This window comes from Vicia villosa, linkage group LG3 (genome assembly GCF_029867415.1).
Source record: "Vicia villosa cultivar HV-30 ecotype Madison, WI linkage group LG3, Vvil1.0, whole genome shotgun sequence".
In the NCBI taxonomy this organism is placed as follows: Eukaryota; Viridiplantae; Streptophyta; class Magnoliopsida; order Fabales; family Fabaceae; genus Vicia; species Vicia villosa.
Window position 1 is genome coordinate 206,235,959 of NC_081182.1, and position 24,289 is coordinate 206,260,247.

The following is a 24,289-nucleotide window of genomic DNA, read 5'->3' on the forward strand; positions in this document are numbered from 1 at the left end:
TTATTGTTCTTTTTAAGAGAAAATTATTTTCTATTTGAAAAAATATATATTTAATATAAAACGATTAAGCTAATAAAACTTTGATAAAACCTAAATTTAATTTATTAGGTGAGTGGCTAAGATAAAGGTAATGACTGTATCATGTTATTTAAATCTCGTTTATATAGGACTATCTGATTTTTGAACTAATTGTTGAACATGCATATATTTGATTAATTATTATTAATTTAAAAAATAAAAAATTTATTGCATGATTAATATAAAAAAATAACATTTGTAGTATATAATTAAAAATATTGTATATGCAACCACATTAAACTAATAAATTAATAATTTTATAGGAATATTTGACTATAAAAATGTGAATTTGAATATAAGACCTATTATTTATTTATTTATTTTTAAGATATAAAATTCCAATTATTAACTTATTTAAAAATATACAAAATTCCATTTATGATTTATCCTGGATGCATACCCATTAATTATCATCTATAATTTTCTAGTCAATGACAAAGTCTTACCCTCCTTTTCCTAACAAGTGGTGGGAAGTTGCATGGTATGTAGGAAGACACGTTGCCAAAATAAGCTCAATCATTTTTCTATTTCTTTCTCATTCTCTCCCATTTTAAACTTCATCTTTATCATAACTTTGTGTGGCCTCTAAACTTTCTCTCATTCCACTTCACTTTTTCCATCTCTCAATCAAGTAATCTATCTCTAAATATTCTCAGATCTCTTAACTTACATAGTAATTGTCTCTAATTTTCTAAATATTTTTATCAGGTTCTCTTTTCTTGAAGATAAAATCTTCATTTGTTTGCTTACACCTATACTTATTGGTAATATTTTTTACTTCACATATATTTTAATTTTGTGCTACCTCTAACTTTTTAGATTTTATCATAATTTTTATTCATCATTTTCAGGCAGGTTTTCGTAGAGATTATAGTATCATCACATATTTTCGGGTAATTTATTTCTTTCTTTTATAAATATTTCTTTAATTTTCTTCTAGTGAATACTAATTTTATACTTTTATTTGAATTTAAAATTAAATTCAATTTTAAGTTAATATAGTTTTTGTTTTTATTTTATTTAAAATGTATATTTATTCAATTATTAAAAGTAAACATAAAATTATAATTATTTTAATATATTTAAATAAAAATTAGCCGCACCTTAAATTTGAGAATATAAAGGCAGATAAGTGGTACAAACTCCAAATCCAATAATCCATATTTTTATATTATTTTCTTCTTTTGAAAATTAATATTAATCTAGAATATTTAAAAAAATTAAATAATATAATTATTTTTATAAGATAATATTTGTGACTAACTTTAAAAATATTGTTTATATTGTCACTGTCATTAATATGAGAAAGAATTTTTTTTAAAATTGAGGAAATATACTTCTACATTTTGTTGAAAAATTAAAAGTTTTTTTTAGTAACAAAGAGGGCAAAAAGCCCAACAACAAAGAACTAAACAGGAACGATTCTAGTGGTCGAAATACCCCTAACATCCTCATCCAAAAGTTCCAGCAAGGACTCAGGGGCTAGAGCAAAAACACGAACATTCTGTCGAGGAATATAACCAAAATTAACTAAACCATCCGCACATTTATTCGTCTCTCTATAAACATGACAAAGTCTGACATTCATAAATTCTTCAATTAATCTCCTGATATGAGAGATAATTACCAAACATTCTCGGACATTAGATCTCCTGTTATCAACCGCATGGAACACCAATAAAAAGTCGATATTGATTTCCATCTGTGATTTAGCAAGCTTGATTCCTTCAAACAGACCCCATAACTCAGCCATAAAACTACTGCATTTATTAAGTGACTTGGCAAAACCTGATATTTTTAATATAACTGCTTTCTTAACTAATTATTAATGATATTTTTGAAAATAACATTACTTCTTGAAATTGTTTGAACTTCTAAAAATTCATTTTATTAGAAAATAGCATTTCTTTATTTATAATCAAAATGCAACTTTGAGATTTTTTTTAAAATAACCACTTTTTGGAAAAAAATTACGCAAATAACTATGTCTCAGAAAACGTTAACACGGAGAAGTCAAATGAGATGGCGACATGACTTACTACGCCAAATGAGATGACTCCTAGGTGCATGCGATTTTGAATTAGCAGTGAGATGACGCCTACTATATAATTTTGGGAAGAGGCACCAATTAAAATAGCTCCTACATGCAATCGTGTTTTCTATAAATAAAACACTTATTTCTTCAACATTGTACACACTTTCTCACATTCTCTTCTCATTCTCTTCCCATTATTCCTAGATGATAATCATTTTTTAAGACTTGCAAGATGGATTACCAGATATAATCTAAAATTTATCATGGCTAAACAATAACAATATAAAATTTTAAAAAATATTTATCGCAATTAATTATAATTAAATTAAATGGATGAAATCTACTCTACCGGACAATCAAAGACTTAAACTCTGGTCGAAGCGAAATAGAATCTCTTTTTATTTTATCATAATAAAATTACGAATAATCTATACCGAAACTCTGAAATATTGAGACTGATATGCGTGGATGCGTACCCATTAAAGTCTTACACTCCTTTTCCTAACAATTCCTAACAAGTGGTGAGAAGTTGCATGGTATGTAGTAAAAATAGCTCAATCAGTTTTCTATTTCTTTCTCATTCTCTTCCATTTTAAACTTCATCTCTGTCAATCATACTTTGTGTGCCCTCTATGCCTTTTCTCATTCCACTTTATTTCTTCCATTTCTCAATCAAGTAATCTCTCTAAATATATTCTCAGATCTCTTAACTTGCATAATTTGTGTTGTCTCTAATTTTCTTGTTGGTGGTATTCTAGAGGTGGTATGTGATAAATTATGGTGTTGCAGGATTCTGCAGAGGAAAACTGGTTTTTGACACTTTTTGCACTATACTTCCACTGGTGGAAAATATGCTTTAAAACTGCACCAGACACTTTTCTCACTATACTTCCACTGGTGGAAGATATGCTTTAAAACTGCTATTTTATTAAATTCACCACCAACTGCTCTGTCTTTCTTAACATTTCAAAGCCTTTATATAGGCTTGAATCAAAACTGACTTAGAAGACAATAAGATGATAATTAAGATGAGGACTCTTTGGTTCTCTCAATCTTAATGATACAATTCTAACATAAAGACAATAATGTGATGTTTACACTTCTTTCATAATGCTCACTAATAGTGGTGGTTACAACACATTAATTTTAACACTCCCCCTTAATGTGTTGCTCTTTAACTCCCATTGCTTCTCTAAGTTGCGGAAATCTTCCTCTTGGTAGTGCTTTAGTAAAAATGTCTGCAAGCTGCTCTTCTGAATTGCAGAACACTAACTGCACATCACCATCTTCGATCACACTTCGAATGAAGTGGTACTTTATATTAATATGTCTTGTTCGACTGTGGAAAACAGGATTCTTCGCCATGGCTATTGCTGATTTATTGTCACAGTGAAGCAGCAGACTTTCTTCTTGCTTTTCTCCGATATCTTCAAGTATTCTTCTCAACCACAATGATTGTTGTGTAGCCAAACCAGCTGCTAAATATTCTGCTTCAGCTGAAGATTGCGCTACAGTGTCTTGTTTCTTTGAACACCAAGAAATTACTCCTGTTCCCAGGCTAAACACATAACCAGAAGTGCTTTTCATGTCATCAACACTTCCAGCCCAATCACTGTCACAATAGCCTTTAATTTTGAGTTTAAAACTCTTTTCAAACCTGATTCCATGCTCCATGGTGCAAGTGACTCGGTTTACTCATGAACCTTGAGAGCAAACTAGCTGCAAACATTAAATCGGGTCGTATTCTAGAGGTGGTATTCTAGAGGTGGTATGTGATAAATTATGGTGTTGCAGGATTCTGCAGAGGAAAACTGGTTTTTGACACTTTTTGCACTATACTTCCACTAGTGGAAGATATGCTTTAAAACTGCACCGAACACTTTTCTCACTATACTTCCACTAGTGGAAGATATGCTTTAAAACTGCTATTTTATTGAATTCACCACCAACTGCTCTGTCTTTCTTAACATTACAAAGCCTTTATATAGGCTTGAATCAAAACTGACTTAGAAGACAATAAGATGATAATTAAGATGAGGACTCTTTGGTTCTCTCAATCTTAATGATACAATTCTAACATAAAGACAATAATGTGATGTTTACACTTCTTTCATAATGCTCACTAATAGTGGTGGTTACAACACATTAATTTTAACATTTCTAAATATTATTATCAGGTTCTCTTTTCTAGAAGATAAAATCTTCATTTGTTTGCTTACACCTATATTTATAGGTAATTTCCTTTTCTCTTTCTACATATTTTTTATTTTTTTTTTGGAGTGAAAAATCTTTTACTTCAAATTTTACTGTGTTACCTCTAATTTGTTAGATCTTATCCTAATTTTTATATTCATTTTCAGGTTTTGTGAGAAATTATAGTCTCCTCACATATTTACGGGTAATTTATTTCTCTCTTTTGTGAATATTTCTTTTATTTTCTTCCAGTGAATACTAGTTTTCTACTTTTATTTGAATTTTCAGTTACATTCAGTTTTAAATTAATTGGTCTTTTATTTTTATATTATTAAAAATATATATTTATTCAATTATTAAAAGTAAACATAAAATTGTAATTATTTTAATATCTTTAAATAAAAATTAGCCGCACCTTAAATTTGAGAATATAAAGGAAATAGATGGTACAAACTCCAAATCCATCATTATATTACATTCTTCTTATGAAAATTAATATTAATCTAGAATATTTAAAAAATCTAAAAAATATAATTAATTTTGTAACACAATGACTAACTTTAAAAATTTTGTTTATTTGTCACTGTCATTAATATGAGAAAGAATAATTTTTAAAATTGAGAAAATATACTTCTACATTTTGTTGAAAAGTTAAAAGTTTTTTAATATAATTGCTTTATTAACTAATTATTAATGATATTTTTGTAAATAATATTTTTGCTTGAAATTTTTTCACTTAAAAAAAAATCGTTTTATAAAGAAAATAGCATTTCATTATAATCAGAATACTACTTTTAATCATATATCAAACCCTTGAATATGAGCGCTCTGTTAGGGTTTGGGAAAACCCTAGTTTTCAAAAACGGAAAGTCTTTGGAGGAGGAAGACAAGCTGGTTCAAAATACGAAGCGTGCGAAGGAGATTGAGGACAGTAGTAAGGTTGTGGATGGAATGATCGTGGAAAGTGTGAAGAACGAGACATTGCATGCACAGAAAGACGTAACTATCACCACCACGAGTAGGTCTTACAAAGATAAAGTTTTAGGTGGCAATGGTGTTGAGACTAAGGATGCAGAGGGGGAGAGTGTTGGCATGGAAAGTGATGATGAGGAAGACGACGAGTTTGTGGAAGCATTAACAGTGGAGGATCAAAAAATTAGAGGGTACGACTGTCCCTTGTTTATTTTATCCAAAACTGAGGAGAAAAGAATTCATAAGCCATGGAAGAAAGGTTTGATAATTAAGTTGTTGGGTAGGAGAATCAGTTTCAAGGCATTAGAGACAAGGTTGAAGCACATGTGGGTGAACAAAGGAATAATAAACATTATTGACCTTAGTAATGATTATTTTCTTGTTACCTTTTCCCACGATCAAGATCATGCGGTAGCAACGTTGAATGGGCCTTGGTTTATATACGATCATGATCTTATAGTCAAGGAATGGTGTTCAAACTTCCACCCTCAAAGTGATACAATTAAGAATGTTGTGGTGTGGGTGAGAATTGCAGAGCTGCCGATTGAATATTACGACAGTGGTATTCTACATAACATCGGCAACAAAATTGGAAAGACAGTTGAGATGGACAAGAATATGATCATGCACAAATGGGGGAAGTATGCTAGGATATGTGTGGAGGTTGATCTAACCAAGGAGCTATTAGAAACCTTCATGTTAGGTGTACGACAATACTACATTGAGGGATGTCCTGACAAGCTGAAATCAAATACTAGAGGACTTGCAGGTGAGGGAGGAGTCGGGGTTGGGAACCAGGCTGTTATGGGAGGTCAGCTTGAAGGAACGAGCAATGGACCATGGAAAGTGGTCCAAAAACATTGTAAAACACGAGTAATAAAGGACAAAGGCCAGTTAAATGGTGCTGGAATGGTGAGACAAGGGCCTGATGTGGTGGTGGTGGATAGGCAGCAGTTAGGGTCACATTTTTCTGCATTAAATTAGTTGGACGAGGTTGCTGTATGTGGAAAAGCCAATATGGAGGTGAATAGTGAGCCAATCATAGAGATAGTTCAATCGGGGGAACATGTGATATCTACAAAGGTTCAGCGTGTCAAGATAATTCATGCTCAGAAGCAAAAAGAGGATGGGACTGTTAGTATGAGACAAAGCCTGGAAAGAAATAAAGCAGGAACAAGAATAACAAAAGATCCTCCAAGCACATCAAAGGGTACATAAGTGGATAGTGGTGGTCAAAATATAACTCAGGAAAAAGCAAAGAGGTATCAATCTTAGGGCAAGGGTCACAAGCAGCTTTAAAGGGAAGACAATGAGTAAGAATGTTGGGCGTAATGCTATGGAGAATAACATAGGTGTTATGGAAGCAAGTAAACTGGCTGCGTTATTTAAGAACCAATTCAAGCCAATGAGGCATTGCCACAACGATATGCAACATGAAGAAAATGGGAGTATTAGAGCCACAGGCTACCAGGGTGGGCCATTTTGGAGCTACTCCAAAATGATGATACTCATTAGGCGAAGCCACCAGATGTTAGTAAAATCCTGCATTATGCAGGCCTAGGGAAATACAGCCTTGGAGCGAGTGAGATTTTGGAGCCCATATCGGACCAACTTCAAGAAGTCATAGAATCTACACCGATTTCTTCGGATATGGAGGTTGTAAAGGAAACTCATGTTGGAGAGTTATAGTGAGGCTGGTTGTTAACTCTAAATAATCATTGATTATGATGAATACACCAAAAAGCATACTTGTGTGGAATTTCTGTGAAGCAGCTAACAAGAATTTTTATCATTATTGCAATGAATATGTAATTAAATGGAGACCTTTGTTACTGGTAATTAAATGGGATATGTTGGTGATATCGTTATTGGTTGGCGTTCAGATTCCATTGATGTTCAGCTAGTGGAACAGTCTCTACAGTATGTGCATCTATAAGTGAACTACACTAGTTGTGCTAAGTGGTTATTTACTGCAGTATACGCAAGCCCAACATAGGTGAATCAGAGAATTATTTGGGATAACTTAAGAGCTATTGCTTGTCATATGACGGAGGCCTAGCTTGTGGCAGGAGATTTTAATGACCTTATGTGTGCAAATGAGAAGAGAGGTGGGGCACCTGTGGGCCTCAATAGGTGTGAAAAATTTCGGGAAAGAGTGGATGGATGTCAGCTAATGGATGCATGGATTATGGGTGCTAAATATACTTGGAGAGAGCTTATGTATCATGGAGGGAAAATGATTTGGGAAAGGCTTGATAAAGCCCTTATTAATGACAACTAGAGACTTATGTTCCCCGACGGTTATGTTAAGGTGCTTTCGCAGTTGAGTTTTTTGGATCATCACCCTTTGTTGTTATCTCCCTTCGATGGTTCACATGTGCGTGCTCCAAAGCTATTTAAGTTTGAGAGTGTGTGGGTACTCGAGGATAGCTACTATACTATGCTGAGAAGTAATTGGGATCCAGGCTCAGCTATTTGGAAGAACCTTCATACAATACATACTTATAGTGTGGAGTGGAAGCTTACTAGTTTTAATCAAGTTCGTAACCTTAAAAAAGAACTAGTAGCACGGCTGGGTGGTATTTAGAAGTGCATTCAGGTTGGAATTTGCCATCCAGGACTCGGTGCGCTTGAGTTTCGTTTACAGGCTGAGTTTGACGCTATATTGCAGCAGGAGGAATTCATGTGGCATCAGCGTTCCCTTGCAAAATGGTTGCGGGATGGTGATATGAATACTCAATATTACCATATCAAAGCGGTTACGCGATGTCGATAGAACAATGTATTAATGCTGCGGACTGATAATGGTGAATGGATTGAGGATGCTGGTTTGCTCAGTAATAAGGCGACAACGTTCTACAAGAAGTTGTTCTCGTTAAATCAGAGGCAGGATGTGAGAATTGCCACAAGTGTGAAGTTTCCCTTGTTTAGGCCAGATGTAGTGCAAAGGTTGAATGGTCCTATTGTAGATGAAGAAGTTAGAAAATTTGTTTTTAATATGCATCCGCGAAAAGTATCAGGGCCATATGGATTTCCCACCGATTCTTACCAAAAATAATGGGATATAGTTAAGGATAACGTGTGTGGTTTTGTGAAGGATGTATGGAGGAATCCTAGTCTGCCGAAAGAAGTGAATCAAACGGATATCTACCTTATTCCAAAAGTCTCGCATTCTAAGCTTATTAGCTAGTTCAGGCCAATATCTCTGTGCAACTCCATTTATAAGGTGGTCACAAAGGTGTTAGTTGACAAATTGAAAGATTGTATGCTGTTACTCATATCCCCTTACCAAATGGAACATACACGAGAATATTATTATTGCGCAGGAAATGGTGCACATTAGGATGAAAGCAAAGGGATGTAACAGTTACTTTGCAATTAAAGTGGATCTTTCAAAAGCATATGATAAATTAAATTAAATTTTTATAGAGCATGTGCTTGTTAAAGTTGGTATTCCGGGTAGTATGTTGAATGTGATACTGCATGCAATTCCAACTGTGGAAACGAATGTCAAATGGAATGGTGCTAGAGGAGAGTTCTTTTGTCTGCAGAGAGGTATCAGACTGGGTGATCCAATATCACCATATTTGTTCGTGTTGTGCATGGACAAGCTCTCGCATCTTATCAGTCAAGAAGTGAATGAAGGTAGATGGAAAGCTCTTAGGGCTGGTAGAAATGGTCCAGTTATCTCCCATCTGATGTTTGTGGATGACTTATTTATTGTTTGGCAAAGCTAATGTGGTCCAGATTAGGTGTGTTATGCGAACTTTGGAGGTTTTCTGCAAGGCTTCAGACCAACAAGTGAGTAATGAGAAGACTAGTATATTGTTTTCGGCGAACTCGAGTAGAAGAAGTAAAGAGGATATCCTCCACATTTCTGGTTTTCGTGAGACCAATGTCCTTAGAAATTACCTTGGAGTGCCTCTCACCGGTAAAGCTCCCAAGAGAAAAGATTTTGAGTACGTCATTGACCAAGTAAAGGCCAAGCTCGTGAAGTGGAAGGCAAAGCAACTTTCTTTGGCGGGGAGAATAATGTTGGATAAGATCATTTTGGAGGCCATACCAATTTATCCTACGATGACGTGTATGCTTACTAAGACTAGTGTAGAGGTAATTCATAAGATTCAGCGGCAGTTTATATGGGGGATACGGAGTTTCGATGGAAGTATCATGCAGTGGGTTGGGAGATGATCACTCAACCGAAAATCCTTAGTGGATTGGGGCTTCGGCGACTGCATGTAATGAATAAGACACGTATTATGAAGCTAGTCCGTGGATTGCAGGCTGCTTCACAAGACTTGTGGTGTTAAGTTCTTTGTGGAAAATACCAGCGAAATAACTGCGGTAATCATACGAAAGTGCGGTCTACTGATTCTCATTTATGGAGAAGTATAATCAAGTTGTGGCCTTTGATGGAAGATTATAAGGAATGGCTAGTTAGAGATGGGAGAACCATTTAGTTGTGTCATGATGCTTGGATTGCCGCAGGTATAAGGCTGGCTGAGATACTGTTGGATATACCAGCAAATTACAATAATGCAAAGCTTGCCGATGTTGTTCTTGACGGGCAATGGAGTTGGAGTATGCTATAGTGGATTCCTGCATGATTCTTAGGAAAAATAGGAGTTATCATGCCTCCACATGACAATTACGGTGCTGATGAGAGGGTGGGCTGGGATACGGATCCGAAGCAGACCTTTGTTGCTAACATGTACTACAGAATGTGCAACTTTCAGCAATAGGTAGAGAAACACAACTTGGATTCGGATATGGCGGCTAAAAGCCCTAAAGCGGGTTCGGGTGTTTTTTTGGAAAGTTAAGCATAATCGATTGCTCACTAATGTACGGAAGCACCGTATGGGACTTGGCATACGCAATTGTGACTACTGTCATTGCTTCTCGGAAACAGCTCTTCACGTGCTATGGGACTGTAAATTGGCGTATCAGTTTTGGTGCAGTATTGTCCCAATTATCAAAAGGTATAGCTTTTTCATCTGTAACATGTCGTCATGGATCAACATGAATTTATGCAACAAACGGAATCTTGGTTGGCCGGAAAATTGAGACAGATTTTGGGCGAATGCTTGCCATATGTTGTGGATGTGGAGGAATAGAGAGAAGTTTAATGAAGGTTTCGTTCGGCCGCATAATCATGTGGAGAGAGTGGGGAGGGTGATTGGATGTTATGCGATATCAGATGGAATTACGTGAGACTATTGTATGGGAAGTAAAATTACTTAGCAAATTCACTTTGTTTCTCCTAAAAGTAGGTGGATTTGCATTAATATCGATGGAGCTTGTAAAAATGGTATTATTGGTTGTGGCAGTGTGATTCGAGGGGGTGTCGGCGAATGAGTTAGTGGGTTTTTGAAATTAATTGGGAGACTGGACCCTTATCTGGATGAACTATGGGGTCTCTATGAAGGGTTGCAGCTTGCTAGGAATATGCACTTTTGTAAGGTAGAGTTGAGGGTGGATTCATTGGTAGTGGTTCAGGATGTCAAAGAGAGGAGGATTATCCATCGAGGAGGGAATAATCTTGTGACCAAGATAATTAGTATGTGGGATCTAGACTGGGAGTTGGAAATCGTCCATGTTCATAGGGAAGTTAATCAAGTGGCTAATGCACTGACAAACCATAGTTTTTCCTTGAAGGAAGAGTATAGCATTTTCGCGGATTGTCCTATTAATTTTGAGAATATTTGTAGAGCAGATGAGAACAACATTAGTGTTCCTAGAGTTACTTGTCTGTAGTTTTCTTTCTCCGAGCATTTAGCCCTCTCTCTAATAAAAATAAAAATATAAGAATACTACTTTTAATCTATATACTTTTTATTAAAAAATATTAAACATTTGACTAGGAAAAAAAATTCATAGATTCTTATCCATGAGAATTAAAAGAAGATATTTCTTTTAACTTTAATTTTTTTTAAAATGTTAAGAATTTTTTCAAATTCCTCTTTTATAAATTGGAAGATTAATTTTGATAAGTAATAACATAAACATGTATTCATCAATGGGCAATCAAACGCTTAAAAAAATATAGAAAATTTCTTTATGCATTTATATAAGGGAAAAAACACCCATAATATTTCCAAAATATCTTTCGGATATGCATATCTGAAGGCACTCTTATTATGTTTTTACTGATTTTGAAAATGTATATCCAAAATCATCTTCTTTGAAATTTTTTTATTTAAACGTTGAATTTAAAATTTCAGGTGTTTTTTCGAATATGCATATCTGAAAAAATTCTTTTCAAAAAAATTTGGGATATTGGTTAATTCGAATATGCATATCTGAAGTATTCACTATTCAAAAAGAAACTTTATTTTATTTTGAAATAATATTTATTTAAGATATAATTATATAATAATTAGAGTGAATTATTATTAATAAAGAATAACTTAAATATAAATTGTTATAAATAAGGAATAGAAGATTAAATAAAATTTTAATTTGTCTAGGGGTATTTTAATTTATAAGCATTATAATTTTTAATTTATATTAATTTTTTTAATTAATTTTATATGAGAATAATGTGTTGATTAAATATTTAATTAATTATATATCTTGATAAAAATGATATATATTTAATTATATATCTTGATTAAAATGATATATATTTAATTATATATTTTGATTAATATAATTAATTTTATTATTAATACAATTGATTCACCTTGATTTTAATTTTTAATAAATATTAAGTTTTTTCGGATATGCATATTCAAAAATTCCAAGACCAAAAATTGAGTTATTTCGTATGTGCATTTTCGAAGTCACCTTTTTCAAAAAAAAAAAAGTTCGGATATACATATCCAAAATCATTCTTTTTATAGAAAAATGTGTCTTTGGAGATACACATCCAAAATAAAGAAGTATTTTGAAGATTTTATCGCGGGTCCGTAAGAGGACATATGAGTGCATAAAAGAATGACCAAAATATATATCAAAATTTTAAATAAAATAACTTTTTAAAAAGTAATCCTTTTATCAATAAATTTAAAAGTATATAGTTAATTTTTTTTCTTTCTATATATTACTAACAACAAATTTCAAAAGTTATTAAATGTTGGTTTGTTGATACTTTGGATACATTAATAAAAAGTATTAAATAAAGTTCTAAGAGAATTGTTAACAAATATAGAGGAGATTCTAGTTCCTCTTTGAGGAAGTATGTCAGGCACGTTTTTACGACAAATATCATACCTAGTAATATCACCAAAACTGTGGAAGAGAGCCAGAATTCAAAATCACCTCCAATAAAGACGACACTAAAATTATCCCTCACAACAATGATTTTATGGTCATCATGGTGCAATATTATGATGGAATATAAAGCGAGTATCAATCGAACTTAAAAGCTTGACAAAGGTCTTATTCTAGAGCACCTTCTAAGGAATTCAGCTTGACCCAGACAATATCAGAGCATTCCAAGATTCTTTGATTGATTTGTCAGATAAACATGTATAAGTAAGTGGTCCCTTAACAATTGAAACAACATTAGGCTCATAGGAAAGCGTAAAAACAATCAAAGTAAGGTATCTCGTGGTGGATGCCTTGTCTCCATACAATGCCATCCTAGGAAATCCTGCCTTCAACTTGCTACAGATGGTCATGCCTACCCTTTAAATAAGCTTGAAGTATCGCGTTGTCACAAACATTGCCCTAAGCCAGAAGCACGAGAGGAAGATGTCACAAGGTGGAACCCTAGATTATTTACCAAAAATAAAAGGCTCACTCCCACAAAGGATTTGAAAGAAGTCCGGATTGGGCCTTTGAAACATCAAGTGACCAAATTAGGCACCTCCTTATATATTTCTAAGGAGGAAGAGCTGGTCGCCCTACTAAGGAGGAACATATACTTGTTCGCCCATGAGTCTTCAAATATGCCAGGAATAGGTACAAGAGTGGTCTGACATCGCCTCGCTACTGACCTCGCAGTAAAGGCATTATCTTAGCGGAATTAGATCTTGATGGATTTTATGGATGCGCCCAAGAAAACATTCATGTACAATCACATAAATTATTGCTTCAATGTCATGCCATTTGGGCTAATGAATTAGGAGCCATTTAACAAAGACTCATGGACACAGTATTCTCTAAATAGATAGGGAACAACCTGGAGGTCTACATTGATGACATGATAGTAAAGACTTTAAAAGGGAAGAGCCATGCAACAAACCTATAAGATATCGTTGAGTCAGTCAAAAAGTACAACATGCATCTGCTAAGTGCTCCTTTAGCATACAAGATCAAGTTTCTAGGTTTTGTATTAACCAAGAGGAGGTATAAATGTGAACCCAAATAAGTGTTAGACCATCAGTGACACGAGAAGCCTTATGTACGTTAAAAAGGTTCAACAACTAACGTGGCAATTATCCTCCCCTTCTCTTTTCCTTCTTGTCCAGATGACAATGCTTTTCATTTATTTGCCACTTTGAAGAAAAAGGAGATGTTCACTTGGACGAGCAAGTGCGAAGAGGCATTCCCAAAATTAAAGGTCTTCCTGACATCGTTGCCCATCTTGACTCGCCTAATAGTAGTTTCTCCCTTCTACCTCTATTTTTAAATCAAATAACCAGTCAAAAACTAGTCCCACTCTATTTTTAAATCGACAAATAAAGGTCCCAAAAGTACATCGAGCTAACTAAATTAGGCACAATATATACCATACCAAGGTTACAAGAACAACAAAACAAGAACGACCAAAGAAAGAACAAGCAAAAAAATGTAAATTGAGTACCAAGATAGACAAATACAAAACCATTGGTCCAAAAAAGAGAGAAAGTTAAAACAATAAACTTCATTGCAATGACAATGCAAACACCGTGGAAAATGGGAAGAGGCTAAAACTTAGCCCAAAAGGAATCCCCATTAATAGAAAAAGTCCTCCAAAAAAACCACCAAAAAACATCACCGTAAGGTGAAAGACTCTCAATCTGCTATTGGCTAAAACAAATAATAATGTTCTTACGCCAAATGGAAAAAACACAAGAGTTTCGCAGTGGACCTGTCAAGATTTCATTTACATGATGTGAAAATGATCGAATCTTCCATATCCTTTACACTAGTCGACGAATCTGCAAAAATCGATATCATTATTGGATTTTCTTAACAAGCACACTATCGAATATCAAATCATGAAAATCCACCTCTTATGATGAACATGCCTCCTAATGACCTAAACACCTTAAAAAGAGTGGGAAGGTCCTTAGGAAGAGCTAACTATAACCCTAACCACGTAAAAAATCTATACTAAATTGATTCACTCGTTCTGCATGTTACAAACAAATAAGAAATAAACTTGATAGACCCTTACACAGTAGACACAAAATACCTTATGAGTCAACCAACACCCTCCGCTTATGCAAGATCTCTCTGATACGAATCTTATCTTGAAAAAACTGTCAAGAGTTTAAAAAGTTTCAATTACTCCGAATTAGGGAAAAGACCGACTCCATAGAATTGAGCAACAACTCACTAGGAAGATTGCACATATGATGAGGTAAGTAAGTTAAGGCTAAAGAAAAATATTATTCTCATTCAGTTTGATAAAAAGCCTATTTATTAATGAAAAATTTGATAAATAGATTGAAATGTAAGAATAGAACAATAACGGTTTCTTCGACGGGGGCTTGGGTGGAAAATGTTTGGATTTGGGAGGTGAAGCTTAAGCCTGAGAGGTTGTTACGGGCGGAGGAAGAAATTGAGTTGGAATCTCTCTATTCCGTTATGCAGGATGTTCAGATTCATCAGCAAATGAAGGATTCTTTTATGTGGTGGAGGAGCAATAACGGTTTCTCGGTTAAAAGTAGTTATCAAGGTTTAGAAGCTGCTTTTGGTTTGAAGGTGCGGATTGATGAGTGCTACTTTCAGTTGTTGGATCTGCTTTGGATAACAAATGTGCCTAGCAAAATTCTAGTTTTTGGATGGAGATTTTTGTTGAACAGGTTAGCTAGTCAGGAGGCTTTGTCATTTAGAGGGATCATCAGTGGATCTAACTCTCTTGGATGTCCCCTCTGTTCTATTTATTCAGAAATTATTCCCCATCTGTTCTTCGACTGTTTTCTGCCTTTTATGTTCGAGAGCAAATTTACGAGTGGATGAAACTGTAGTTTCAATTTGAGTTAGATGCTTCTGGTAGTAATCTCAGCAGTTTTAGTTTTTTGCTAAAAGGAAGGATGAACAAGAGCAATCGTCTCTTGGTTTGGCTTTCGGTTTGTTGGGCTATTTAGCCAAGTAGAAATGAGGTTGTCTTTCAACTAGTGGTTGTGCGGGCTAGTGAAGTGGTTGATAGGGCTAAAGTGTTGGCTTGGAACGTTTGTTGCCAAAACCAAAGGTGCAGATGGTTTAATTTGGTCTGATTGGTGTTCTAATCCTTTGGATTGTCTTGTGAATCATTGACTTATCCCTTCTATTTTAGGCTTTGATTCAGTTGACACTCTTATAGTTCTTTTCTCTTATATGGTTGAGTACCCATTGTACTCTTTCTGTTAATACAAATTTTGCCTATAAAAAAAAAAATACAACATCACATGTCTCTCTTACATTAACCTCTACACATCTTTAAGTATTTTGCAATAAATTGCATTAAAATTAAATATATAAATTATTATCATATTTATATTTATATATACCAATAGTTTATCTTTAATCTATACTACTATTATTTTGGATATATAACTTGTACTACTATTTTAAATTTAAATCATAACACACAAAAATGAATCAATGCCCTTTAAATTTATATATACATATATGTTTAAGTGAATTGCTCAATGCCCTTTTCATTATTATTGTATGAATCAGTATTACAATAGTTTATTTGCGCGGAGATAAAAATAACAACAACATCTATGTTTATATTCTACATAACCATTACTGCAGATATATATCCTTTCATGTGCATTACACTCATCTCAAATTCCTTTATTTTGTGGTACAGAAAAATCATGGCAGAACTTGTTGCTGGAGCATTCCTTTCGTCTTTCTTTCAAGTGATTTTTGATAGGTTGGCTTCAAGTAATTTCACTGACTATTTCCGTAGAGGCAAGCTTGACAAGTTGGTGGAGGAACTTGAGTCTACACTCGAGTCTATCAACCAAGTGTTGGATGATGCAGAGATTAAACAATACCAAATACCAAATGTCAAGAAGTGGCTTGGTGATGTTAAACATGCTATGTATGAGGCTGACCAACTCTTGGATGAGATTGCCACTGATGCACCATTGAAGAAGATAAGAGCTGAATCTCAACCTACTACCAGTAGGAATAACTATTTTGGTTATGTTTCAAGTTTTATTAATCCATTTGAATCTCGAGTCAAAGAATTGCTAAAGAATCTAAAGCATCTTGCTGAGCAAAAAGATGTGCTGGAATTGAAAAATGGATCTTTGGCTCGAAATGAAGTTGGAGTTAGTTCAAAACCTTTAGAAAGACCGCAAACTTCCTATTTGGTGGATGCATCGCAGATATATGGTAGAGATGATGAGAAAGATGAAATGATCAAATTTTTACTTTCAAACAATGGCAGTGACAACCAAACACCTGTATCTAGCATAGTTGGTCTAGGTGGGATGGGTAAGACCACCTTTGCTAAGCTTGTGTACAATGACAGTAGGATTGAGAATCATTTTGAACTTAAAGCATGGGTTTATGTTTCTGAATCTTTTGATGTTGTTGGACTCACCAAAGCAATTCTCAAGTCATTTCATTCTCCAGCTGATGATGAGTCTATTCTCAATTTACTTCAACAGAGACTACAACGCGTACTAACGGGCAAAAAATACTTGCTTGTTTTAGATGATATATGGAACGGGAATGCGGATTGTTGGGAGCAGTTACTACTTCCTTTTAATCATGGATCTTTTGGAAGTAAGATTATTGCGACAACACGTGACAAGGATGTAGCACATGTTCTGAATTCCACAAAGATATTTGAATTACAGCAATTGGAAAAAAAAGATTGTTGGAGTTTATTTGTGACACATGCGTTTCATGGCAAAAATGTGTGCGATAATCCAAACCTTGAATTAATTGGCAAAAAAATATTGGAAAAGTGTGGAGGATTGCCATTAGCTGTAAAAACAATGGGCCAACTCTTGCGAAAAAAATTCTCTCAGCATGAATGGATGAAGATATTGGAGACTGATTTGTGGCGTTTATCAGAAGGGGACAACAACATTAACCCAGTGCTGAGATTGAGTTACCATAATCTACCTTCCAATCATAAACGTTGTTTTGCTTATTGTTCTATATTTCCTAAAGGTTATCACTTTGAAAAATGTGAATTAATCAGGATTTGGATGGCAGAAGGTTTGCTTAAGTGTTGCAGAACAGAAAAAAGTGAAGAAGAGTTGGGTAATGAAATTTTTGGTGATCTTGAGTCAATTTCATTTTTCCAACAATCAGCCTACTATTATTCTACCATGCATGACCTTGTCAATGATTTGGCTGATTCAGTGTTAGGAGAATTTTGTATGCGAATAAACGAAGCTAAGGTGGAAGGTATCCCTGGAAGGACACGTCACATTAGATGGTCTCTTCAATCAAATTTTGTTGACAAATTACTAGAGCCAATTTGTGAGCTTAAGGGCCTACGTAGTCTTTTATTAGAAGACCACTTTGGTATATCGATAAGCCGCAATGTGCAACGTGATATGTTTTCAAGACTAAAATATTTGCGAATGTTATCATTATATTATTGCGGCATCTCAGAGCTAGTAGATGAGATAAGCAATTTAAAGCTTCTGCGTTATCTAGATCTTTCTCGTAATAGAATTTCAAGGTTACCTGACACCATTTGTATGCTATATAATTTGCAAACACTCTTGTTGAATGGATGTAATGAATTGACTGAGCTCCCTTCAAATTTTTACAAACTCATCAATTTACGCCATCTTGAACTTCCCTATTCTATAATGAAAATGCCAAAGAATATAGGAAGTCTAAGCAATCTCCAAACCTTGAATTTTTTTACAGTGGAAGAGCAGAACGGATCAGATCTTAAGGAGTTGGAGAAACTAAACCATCTTCATGGAACAATTTATATTGAAGGGTTGGGTAAAGTCATTGATCCTACAGATGTTACAACAAGAAGTTTGAAAGATAAGATGTATTTGGAAGAAATAGAGATGATATTTAATGGAGGAAGAGAAGATATGGATGGATCAATAGTTGAAAGCAATGTATCTGTCTTGGAGACTCTTCAACCAAATAGTAACTTGAAGAAGCTAACCATCAGAATGTACAGAGGTAATAGCTTTTCTAATTGGCTAAGTGGTTGTCATTTACTCAAGATGCTTTATATTTCAGACTGTCATGGAATAAAGATCATCGGAAAAGAGTTATCCAGCAATAACTTCAACTCTCTTGAAATTTTGATCTTTGAAAATATGGACAATTTGGAGGAATGGTTATGTATTGATGGGTTTCCTTTACTTAAAGAGCTTTATATAATAAATTGTCCCAAATTGAAAAGGGTATCACTGCCTCAACACCTTCCTTCATTAGAGATATTGGAGATTAGTGGTTGCAAAATGCTGGCCGTATCAATTCCCATTTGTGATAATATCGAAGAGTTAAAAATAAAGAGATGTGGTCGGATTTTGATAAATGAGTTGTCATCCAGCTTGAAAAGGTTCAGCCTTCGTGAAAATCAGTACATCGAGTTCCCCATGGTTCATTTAATCAACAATCCCAATCTGGAATTATTAAAGTTGGATTTCAAGGACTTTGTAGAATGTCCCTCTTTGGATTTGTGTTGTTATAATTCTCTTTGGGAATTTTCAATAACAGGATGGAAGTCCTCCTCCTTGCCTTTTTCACCACACTTGTTCACCCTTCTTAATGCTCTAGGGCTGTCTAATTGTCCAGAATTAGAATGTTTTCCTATGGGAGGTTTCCCTTCCAACTTGATCGATCTTAAAATAGTTAATTGTCCTAAATTGAAAGCTTCGAGAGAGGACTGGCGTTGTCTCCACCACAAATCTAAAGTTTATATTATTATTATTCACAATTGCGCTAGTCTTGAGCACTTGCCAGAGGAGTGGGGTTCCATTTTTGATTTGGAGATTGAAGATTGTCCATTACTTAAGGAGAAGTACCAAAAGGAGGGAGGAGATCGTTGGCATACAATTAGTCACATCCCTGAAGTGATAATTGACGGTTCTTACCAGACTTCTTTTATTTCGGAAGAGGAAATGAGGTAAGTACAACCCATGTGTTCATTTTTTTTTTAATTTTTTATTTGCCATAATAATAAAGCTCTCTTTGCATTTGATGTTGAACAGTGACTGTGACAGTGACGAGTCTATGTAAGCGGATCCAATTGGCAGACGTTTCCGGATGGAGGCAGGCTTAAGTTAGTTATTTAAAATTTAGAGAATGTTTAATGTTAATTGTCCAGTTTTCACTTTTGTTGTTAAACTAACAGTTCATTTTCAAATCCGCCACTGCATAATATATAGGCCAACTTCACTTCTCTCAATGTCTCTGTATTGACTTCGACTATAATAATTATTTTTCATTGATGTCAGCTATGCTTAGCAGTTATGAGTTATGTGTGTTTCTATTTTAGAGTTGTATCTAGCACATAACTCTCTCAATTTGCTATGCCATGTTCATCATCAAATGCTTTGTCTAGCATAAAACTTCTATAGTCTATTTCAAGTACTGCATTAACACAGGTTACTCAAAACCACTTCATGGCATTTTTCATTTTCTAAGCCAAATTATTTATCTTCCTTAGTACTATAATAACTTGTTCATGTTTAGCTTTTTGGGTTTACATCAATTTGATAAATATATTGTCAATCATGTTACAGATTTATCATGGAAGTCAAAGGCATGATATGTATCAGCCTTTCACATTCATGAGATTTTCATTCAAAGATAGCAGGAGAGTCCGCGGTACTCCCTTAATACTTTGATCATTCACAGTTATCCGTTACTTAAGGAGAAGTACAAAAAGGATGGATGTGAGCATTGGCATACAATTAGTCACATCCCTACTGTGAAGATTGACGGTATTCAGCAACATTAGATTGACGGAATTGAGCAGTAGAAATGACTTCTTTGTCACAGGCAAGTACATCCCCTGTGTTCACTTTTTCTTTGCTAGTAATTGTGATATTTTCCATAATAATAACACTTTGTATGTATTTGATGTTGAACAGTGGCAACTCTATGTGACCTCTTCTTGCATGTCAGCCTCAAAGATCTTGCATTTCCTACTACCAAGACATATCCACTGCCACCAACATGAAGCAACACCACTTTCTTAATCTTTTAAATCTACTGTTTGTATTTTCCTTCCTAGTTCATACACTGGAAGTTGAGTTTCCGTCATACGTCTTTAACAATATGCTGCTATATTGTATTGTTTTAATTTTTTTTTAAGGCTAAACCCTTTCAATAGAAAGTGAGATAGCAAAGCTTACAAAAGAAAATGCAACCTCTCCTCTTAAGATTTTCATCTATTGCAAACTGTGTTGTAACTTGGAATTTCATGAACTGATTGAAAGTATTTTCCAACTCTGTTGTTTTGTGTTGGTATTTTTTAAATTTTGGAGCTGTTCCATTCATAATTTTCACGCCCCTTATGTATTGTTGGATCGATAATCTTTCTTTTGTGTGTCGGTCATTCTTTATCTTCGATGGAGAGGTGACCATCCCTTTTGTTTATGCTGAAAATCTAACTCAGACTTTTGTTTCTGGCCAACATCGATGCCGACCTTTATTTCATATCATGCTAAGATCGTAGGTGAAGTCTTTGGTACAGAACATGTAGTTTTCATCCACTATTGGTTGTAAATTAATATCTTTTTGTGATTGATTTGTTGGTATTCTCAAGTATATCAATCACATGACCAGTATAAGTATATCTAATCATATATCTTTCACAAAAATGATTAACTATGTTGGCAATGATAATCTTGTTGCAATTATAAATATATTTTGAATTTTTTAATGCTAAACCCTTTCAATAGAAGATGTGATAGCAAAGCTTGGAACAGAAAATACAACCTCTTTAAGATTTTCAACTACACGAGCTATGTGTTGTTATTCAGAATTTTCATGAACCGATTTAATGTATTCTCCAACTTTGTTATTCTGTGTTGGTATTTTTTTATTCGCAATTACATGAACTGATTCAATATATGCTTCAACTTTGTTGTAATGTGTTGTCAGAGTTTTGTTGGCACAACTAGAATGAAGGATGTCTATGAAAACTTGGATTTGTTTGTTTTCTAAAATCCTCAAATCTTTGTTGAAGTTATCCATTCATGTTTACTTGTAAAGCTTCCAAATGTTCCTCTTCAAACATGAGTTCGTACACCGATGAACTATCTCTTGACACTGATTTATGGCTAAGATAGTGACTTATATCCCCTCCAGCACTAGAGTCCTTCTTGTCGCCTTTCTTGAGCCTCACTTTCACCCTGAAGTTGTTCCTAATGTGCCTATGGAAATAACACCCCTTACAATCTGATGCAAGTATCCTGGTTTGACTACTACCAATAACACCAACAATTTTACCATATTCTTGGAGTTGTTTTTCAGAGCATCTTCTCCTAGAAACGTCCAATTCCAACGTTTCGTAAAATGGCAGACTGCCCTTTATTAGTTCTAAGACTTGTCAAGCTTAGAGATTCCTTACAACTGAAAACTTTTTCGTAACTTCTTGCATCGCCAAATTTTGTTGGCTAGTTATCCTGGTGCCACAAAAGGATTCATAAATCTTCTAGCAATTCCAATAGTGAACAACATATTTCCTAAATTGGCGCTTTTGAGAAATTCAACAAGCTCAAATGGAACCCTTGAAATTATACTTATACGATTCGATATATGGATGAGGATTTAGACAAAGCTTTAAAAAAGCACATGACCACTTGGTTTATTCTAAGATTCATCAACACTATGATGGACATCCTTTGGTCCCTCGCGTCTGTAAGGCTTCGTATCCAAAAATAAATCAGTATGCTTCTTTTAGATTGGCGAGTAAATTCCATGGTCAATTAAAATCATGTTTGTAACCATGTTATTTCTTTATGGTATTCTCTTATCTTTAGTTATGATTTTACTTTTCCATTCATAAGGATATATTTTTGGTTTATCTACTACTTCTCCATATATATTACTTCTCCATTTATACGGGGAGTAGGGATAAACCGACTTCTTCTTTTATATGGTAACATGCCAACTTACAGGGACGAAAATAAAAAACACGCCAACTTACATGGATCAAATAACTATTTAAGCCTACTTTTTTTTCTCTTGACAACACATCAGAACAAATATGTAGGCAACCTTAATTAACTTTGATATCATCTTCTACTCTCTTAATGGTAGAGAAATGTACATTTATGCATTGCCCATAACAACAGTAGTTTGATTTTGTGCTGTTTTGTGAATTCTCTGATCTTGTTTAAGTGCCAAGATGACGCCAAAAATCATTTAAGAGCAAAGGTTTGTTTTGATTATATTATGTAATCATTTTTCTTAACAAAAATGATAAGTTTGATTTCATTGATTTTTTGAGAATGAGATTATCAACATTAACATTCCAATATATGAACCATTTTATTAGCCTTGCCTTAAACCTGTTTGTTATATTGTCTGTGAGACAATTATCAAATAAAACCCAAAATGTGGCTTAATCCTTCAACAGAATTAACTTGAACTTTTGTTTTTTCATTCACCATTGGAGATGCTAATCCCAAAATGTAGTTTCCTCACATGTTGAATTAATTAAAAACACCTTATTTATCAAAGGAATATGTTTTATCACCAAAATCTGTGAAGCTACACTTTGATGCTCATCTTCCAATTTGATAGATCTGTTGTTTATCATAGCCACACAAATATATGGGTATGGACAACTACAATGAGGCCAAGGTAGGTACTACTCCGATTTTTCTCACAATGCTTTTAAATTAGTGAAATACTCAGAAATTTTACGGTTACCTTGTTTCAGATTCGCAATTTCTTGTTGCAACTGCACAACCCGAATTTTAGAACCTCGCATATATTGATCCTTGAGACCTTTCCAAACATCAATTGCATTTTCGATGAAGAATAAACTCTCGGCAATTGATGGGGTAATCGAGTTGATTATCCAAGAATGTACAAGATTATTGTATCGTTCTCATGCTGCAAAATTCAAATTGTTCTCCTTTGGAACTTCAATCGATTTATCTACAAAATTAAACTTGTTCTTCCTTGCTAAGACTCTAGGCATCTTCAAGGCCCAGACATGATAGTTTTCTCCAGGTAAAGCTGATGTATTACACAAACAGTTGTTGGATTTTCTGATGGATGAACATAATAGGAAGCTAGCGTTTACGTTTGATCCTATTTTTGATTTTGAGAATTTTGTCACTTCGCCATGAATCTTGAAAAATAAATTGCACTAGGTGAAAAAAAAATTGGCGTAGCATAAACGAAGCAGAATGAACTCACTCTAATACCATCAAAATGTTAGCAGAAGATGAAAACAGAAGAATGAATTTCAAACTTCAATGATTCATTAAGCTGAAACTATTCCAATGTCAGCTTATGTAGACTAGGCAGTTGGAAAAATTAGTTACAAGCTAAGATCAATGAACTACCAATGTCTTCTCCACCTGAAATCTCTCATTCAAATATCTATTGCTAACTGTCCTAGTCTTGAGCGCTTTCCGGAGGAGAGTCCGCAGTACTCCCTTAATACTTTGATCATTCACATCCCTACTGTGAAGATTGACGGTATTCAGCAGCATTAGATTGACGGAATTGAGCGGTAGAAATGACTTCTTTGTCACAGGCAAGTACAACCCATGTGTTCATTTTTTCTTTGCTAATAATTGTGATATTTTCCATAATAATCTAACACTATATGTATTTGATGTTGAACAGTGGCAACTCTATGTGACCTCTTTCTTGCATGTCAGCCTGAAAAATCTTGCATTTCCTGCTACCAAGACATATCCACTACCATCAACATGAAGCACCACCACTTTCTTA

The 24,289-nt window shown here is 34.3% G+C and overlaps 1 protein-coding gene across 7 annotated transcripts; it reads left to right on the forward strand.

The window, feature by feature from the left end:
- Window positions 1-565: 565 nt before the first annotated feature.
- LOC131593383 (putative disease resistance RPP13-like protein 1) lies at window positions 566-20,367 on the forward strand. 7 transcript variants are annotated; one of them, XM_058865864.1, is made up of 8 exons: window positions 608-709; window positions 787-842; window positions 930-971; window positions 4,291-4,346; window positions 4,474-4,511; window positions 16,230-19,490; window positions 19,576-19,646; window positions 20,110-20,367. In XM_058865864.1, exons 6-7 carry the CDS (start codon window positions 16,237-16,239, stop codon window positions 19,601-19,603), a joined length of 3,282 nt encoding a protein of 1,093 aa, XP_058721847.1. In that variant the 5' UTR covers window positions 608-709; window positions 787-842; window positions 930-971; window positions 4,291-4,346; window positions 4,474-4,511; window positions 16,230-16,236; the 3' UTR covers window positions 19,604-19,646; window positions 20,110-20,367. The 7 variants fall into 7 exon arrangements, 6 of the variants coding, with proteins under 6 accessions (XP_058721847.1, XP_058721848.1, XP_058721850.1 ...); XM_058865866.1 differs by having other exon boundaries at window positions 619-709; window positions 934-971; window positions 19,576-20,367; XM_058865865.1 differs by lacking the exon at window positions 4,291-4,346 and having other exon boundaries at window positions 19,576-20,367.
- Window positions 20,368-24,289: the final 3,922 nt, after the last annotated feature.